Source organism: Idiotropiscis lumnitzeri, chromosome 21 (genome assembly GCF_059441095.1).
Source record: "Idiotropiscis lumnitzeri isolate Australia: NSW breed Sydney's pygmy pipehorse chromosome 21, RoL_Ilum_1.0, whole genome shotgun sequence".
NCBI lineage: Eukaryota > Metazoa > Chordata > Actinopteri > Syngnathiformes > Syngnathidae > Idiotropiscis > Idiotropiscis lumnitzeri.
In genome coordinates this window covers 9,457,476-9,463,045 of record NC_142411.1, presented here as the reverse complement: position 1 = coordinate 9,463,045, position 5,570 = coordinate 9,457,476, and the positions used below count along the sequence as shown (strand labels likewise).

Genomic DNA, 5,570 nt, shown 5'->3' with positions numbered 1-5,570 from the left:
AGGGGGGGGGGCAAGCCAAACAGTCACGGAGCCCTCCTTATTGCATTTCCACAAGTAATATAATGTAATAGCAGTTAATTAATTGTTTAGTGTATGTGAGGGCTGCGTCAATTGAGTAGTGCGTGACGTCATTGAGAGCGGACGAGCCAGGTTAGAGAAGGTTGGCTCGGGCAGTTAGTCTGAATGTGGAGCGTGTGGTTGTGAGTTGTGGCTATCAGCAGCTCCAACAATAAGTTAGAATTAAAAGGAGCAAAATGAGGAATGGTAATGAGAATACTGGGTTGATATTGGTACATAACGTGGAGCCAACCATTTTGGAGGCAAGGGCATACAGTAAAAAAAAAAAACAGAACCGACGAACTAGCTTCACGCTAGCTCGGATGAGGTTAGTAGCAATGTAGATGATGCATTTAAAATGGGACCAAAGCAAAAAAAAAAAACATCCTTTGTTCTGCCGTTGGCCAGGTTACGGCACGTGAGAGGGTAAAGTAAGTTATGTTAAACTAAAAACATTCCATTCTTGTAATGTGTATCGTGTGATGCATAGTGGAGAGAGATTATGTAAACTAGTCATGGGCCTGTGTTCTTGAGACATTGAGGCTTTGTTGATTTTTCCCGGGATTTTTGCAAGCCTCAGCATCAGACATACAAATACACACTTTAATTTGTTGGTACCATGTTAAGGGTACACAAGTGGATGCTGCAGCTTAGAGCGGAGCTAGTCGGCTAGTTTATGAGGAGCGCTAATTGGCTGTCCAGCAAATCTCTCCATACGTATCTCTGTGAGTATGTGTGTGGGTTGCTTGTGTCTGGAGTTCATCATGTTCTCATAACGGGCAGTTAGGCTTGTTGGCCGGGCCCGATCTCCTGTCGGGATTGTAAATGTTATTGATCTGTGTTGGATGGAGACACTGCTTGCGCACACACTCTTGAGTCATTAGAAGCCATACACACCTCCTCATTAACAGTCCCAACTCATACACTCACACTAAATATCCACACTAGTTGGCAGGCGCTTTACACACAAGGACTGAATGTGTTAAGGATTGGGGGTCATAAAGGGTGTGTGTGTGTGTAGCATATTGTTTTATGTATACGAGCATGTGTGTCGTTGGAGCTGGCCGCGCACTAGTGTGTGTGCATTAAGGGGAATGTTTGTGTGTTTGCGTTGTGTGTAGGGCATGTGTCAGAGTCTGTCAGCCACTGCGTCTCGTGTCATGGCGAGAGGTGAGACATTAACAACTTCTGTCATTCTGCTGACAAAATGGTGGCAGAAGATTTCCCATGGTGCCCTGATGACTGCTGGCGTTTGTCAACAAGCCCTGTCACCGCCATGGTGAGGGGTGGGGTGGATTGGTGATGGGGGTGAGGTGAGGGAGTGAGGGGAGGTTGGTGACAGGACCCGGACCTGTTCCCATGAGCACTGTGGAGAGAGGAGAACGATGGTGTATGTGTGAAGGTGTGCATCTATGTCAGTGTGTGTTATTTGGATAAGGAGTAAGGGACAGGTTGTCTCTCTGCAGCTTTCATACCAAGACTGCAAGGAAACCAAAATGAGCTGTCACTGCAATTCCCAGGATGCTTTGCTGTTTAGCATAGAAGCAACAGCAGCTATGAAAATTCAGTGTGTGTGTGGGCCGCTAAACCGATAAGCTAGCGCCGTCTCTCTTACACACACACACACAGTCTTTCACACACACACTTGGATAATTAAGCAGAGCAGAAGCTCCCCCTGACGCGAGGCAGTCCTCATCTGCATTTTGGCCTCCGGCGTGCAGTTAGGAGCAATGGCTGATGGAGGGAGTGAGAGAGGGAGGTAGAGAGTAAAAGCGAGCGAGAGGGAGGGAGTGAGAGAGGAAGAGAAAGAGAGGGGGTAAGGAGCCAATTAGCCAGCTGGATGGATGAGTGACTGACAGCGCTCTTGACACAGCGCACACTGACATGCTGCTACTTTAATACTATTCACACTCGCACACATACTGGAAGTCCTGCTTCTACTCAATTGCATCTTGCTATAGCACTCCAAGCTACGGGGTCAAAATATCACATGACCTTGTCCAATGACGATATCCACTGTGTTTTTATACCGCACATCATGAGAATGGAACACAAAAGGGTCAAAGGTCATACATCTCAATGTTTAATGAGCCAAAAAAATAAAGGGGGTGTAAATTTACCTTATTCTGTGTAAATTTATAGGCCACCCCTGGATTTAAAAGTTTTAATGACATTTTTCACAGCAGTGAGTAGTAAAGATGCTATTAAAAAGATTACACCAAAAATCTGAAATGAATGTCTCTGGTACTTGGTTATCGTGTGTCCCATTCATTTTTTGTGAGCATTGGACAAAAGTCTGGAAACGATAACCGTTTGAAATAGAAACCAGAGATACTAATCTTGTTAAAAAATATCACACATTCATCATATTCAATACACTTGCTCTCTTCTCCTTATCTTGTTTACGACCGCTTTCGAGGTTTGGGCTCGTGCGAAATATCAACTACATACTGAGGAGGGAGGTCCCCACCAACGTATGATGGAGTGATATGCAAGCGTCCGTTTGCATCCTCTGTCGTTGCGAACGTGGGACCACCCAGACGTTTCCACAGCTTCCGTTTGATGCGACGTCCCTCCGCAAGTGTATATGTTCCGGCCCGGCTTGTCTTAAATCTGTGGCAGTAAAAATAGCAACATTAAATATACACCTTGGAATAGTAAACAACATGCTGACAATTTGACGCCAAGCAGACCTCAATTTGTCATCCACAAACTCGTGATAGATGCGCTGGTACTCCTCCGCTAAGAGGTTGTGGATGGTCAGTGGTATAGGTGGCGAGGAGATGCGATCCTGTGGGATGCGAGGCAGAACTAATGCCGCTGGTAGGTCATCATGTGGGATGGCAGAGAGAGGAACGGGTGACTCGTCCTCTGTTGCTTGGCCAACAGGTGGGATGACAGAGGGAGAAATGCGTGTCACTGCCTCTGCTGGTAGGAGTGCAGGTGGGATGACCAAGTTAGAAGCTGCTTCGACTGCATCTGGTTGGGTCCTTATTCCCTTCCGGGGTACTTTGGGCCTCAGGACTTGCTGCAAGATTAACACATTTTAATTTATTCCTGAGAATGTGTTCTTAAAAACTTTAAACAATGTTATATATATATTCCATCCATCCATTTTCTGTACCGCTTCTTCTCACAAGGGTCGCTAGGGGGTGTTGGAGCCTATCCCTGCTATCTTCGGGCAGTAGGCAGGGTACACCCTGAACTGGTTGCCATCCGCGCTCACTTCATGATCCATCATAGGTGTTCATTTTGATTGTATGTTATTATATATTATCTCTCCTATTATAACCTATCATTTGTTATTTACACACAAAAAAGAAACCAAGCCTATTTGCAATTTTCTGCATCATCGGAGCAAAAATCTTTTTTTTTTTTGTGGCAAAATATTGTTATGACCAGTGTACATGGCTGAGATGATGTTTCCTCTGGCTAACGATGGTTTTACCAAACTAGGACTAAACATGTCAGCTCCGTTGATCCGTTGGTTTCGGGTCAGTAATCACAGAAACTCCGACGAATGCAACCCCCACGATAAATATGGGTTCACAGAAACAAGAGAAAAAACGCATTATCTTACCCTGTGCTGCGTGGAGCAGCGACACTTGATAGGCGGATATTTCCTTCTTGTGCCACCTGGTGCCAAAGCAAAATTACTGCACCGACGGTGGACCTCATGTTGCTGGACTTCGTGTGCGGAATACTGGAGAGAAAAAACCCCACACATTTCGTTCTGTCTATCCACCCGTCCTCGAAACTATGTGAGGTCAACGACAAAATACTAAGGACAAAACACGACTATTTCAATGAATCAAAACAAATTCAAAATGGATTCTAACGTATGGAGCGCATACAACTGATGCGTTGAACTAATAATTATCTGATTATAGCTTTACAACTTTATTATAAATGATGTATTTTCTTGAAGAAATTCGCCAAAATGTCAGAAGTTTAGAAAAAAGTGTAATTACTCCCTCCACATGAAGATCGTCATTTGTTTAGTAGAGTTACTTGAAAAGACCCCCAAAAGGGTTACACTAGCTTTACTGTAGACACGCATAACATATTTTAAATTTCTTTTGTAGCTCGTTGACATTGAAGTTAGGAACGCATTACTTGAGGGGAAATGAGCAGTTTAACAGAATTTAAACAATTTAAGCGAATTGTTCCAAACTCACATCTGACGTCATATTAAGTTGCGGACCTTTGAGCGTTATATGCGGGGCGGGGCCTGCCTGTACGCCAATTACGCAGAGGCGAGGCAAAGTGCAATTGTGAGTAAACAAGGGCACCAAGCAAAAATATCAAAAAGATATAGATATAATATCAGAAGAGCGACAGTCTCATGTTGCGTCAAAAGCTAAAGAATAAAAATGTGTCTTCAAGCAGGTTTTAAAAATGGACCGAGAGGGGGCTTGCCCAACATTTAATGGGAGGTTATTCCATAGGGAAGGACCAGCAACAGAAAAGGTATTTAGGATTTGATATGAGACCTGCAGTGACATTGACATGATGGGCTTTAGAGTGTTCAATAACGGCACGGTTGTTGCTGCTGATTTTTGTTGATCAATATGATGGAGACCACCCTCAAAGCCTACACTGCACTCCACGGCTTTCAATTGCCATCTTCACACAAGAAAAGGCTTCTCTGGATCCAGACAACCCACAACTACAGACCATCTCAAGCAAGAACATTAGACTCCAACACTCAGCCAACTTTATTCTTCTGCTTGTTTAACGCCGCTTTGCACACTAGCGCCATCCTGTGGTATGTCATGATGACTGCTTTGGTTTAGCGTGGAAATAGGCGCTTCAATTTCACGCCCCATAAATGAAAGTGAATCACATCACATCACCATAAATGAAGTGCGGCAACCTGACTATCCAGGCTCTACGTTGTCGCCATCTCCTGGTCTGTAGGAGAAATGCTGTCGGTGACAACTTCAGGGAATTCCCCCAAAATTTGTGTCCGGTCCTATATATAATTTTCATTTTTGAAATAAGAAATTGAAAATTAAATTGTTATTGGATATGTTATTTGCTTACAATTTCCAGAAAACAAACGGATAAAATCAATGTGTCTTTCAGTTTTTGAGTTTTTACATGAAAATGAAAAAACTCGTCCAATTTTTAATATCTGATTTCAGATCAATGACCAAAAGAGATGGACGCCATTCATTGTGAACGGCTAATTGTTATGCTACCCATATTTCAAAGGGCGAGATCAAAAGTACTTCCAGGTGTTGGTGTACATAGTCCAAGGTCAATCAAAATAAATAAATAAATAAATAAATAAATAACGAACAACGAACACAAATACTACGTACTGCTGGATGGTAAATGGATGTTAGTATTTATATTTATTTATGTATATTTTTTATGATAAGAAGAACTAAAAATGTCCAAATTGTTCACTAAAGGAGCTATTTTTATCATAATTACAGGCTTGATGTAATTTAATCTGCCTATTATATCGATTATGCACTTATTGATGGTGGCTATGTACTTCAGCT

The 5,570-nt window shown here is 42.9% G+C and overlaps 1 protein-coding gene across 1 annotated transcript; it reads right to left on the bottom strand.

Moving 5' to 3' along the window:
* Positions 1-1,248: 1,248 nt before the first annotated feature.
* LOC148316877 (uncharacterized) lies at positions 1,249-4,834 on the bottom strand. Its single transcript, XM_088286889.1, has 6 exons — positions 4,775-4,834; positions 4,236-4,292; positions 3,638-3,760; positions 2,751-3,085; positions 2,464-2,670; positions 1,249-1,423 (listed from the first exon to the last, which is right to left on the bottom strand). The coding sequence occupies exons 1-6, from the start codon at positions 4,832-4,834 to the stop codon at positions 1,249-1,251; spliced, it is 957 nt and encodes a 318-aa protein (XP_088143015.1).
* Between the last annotated feature and the right edge of the window lie 736 nt (positions 4,835-5,570).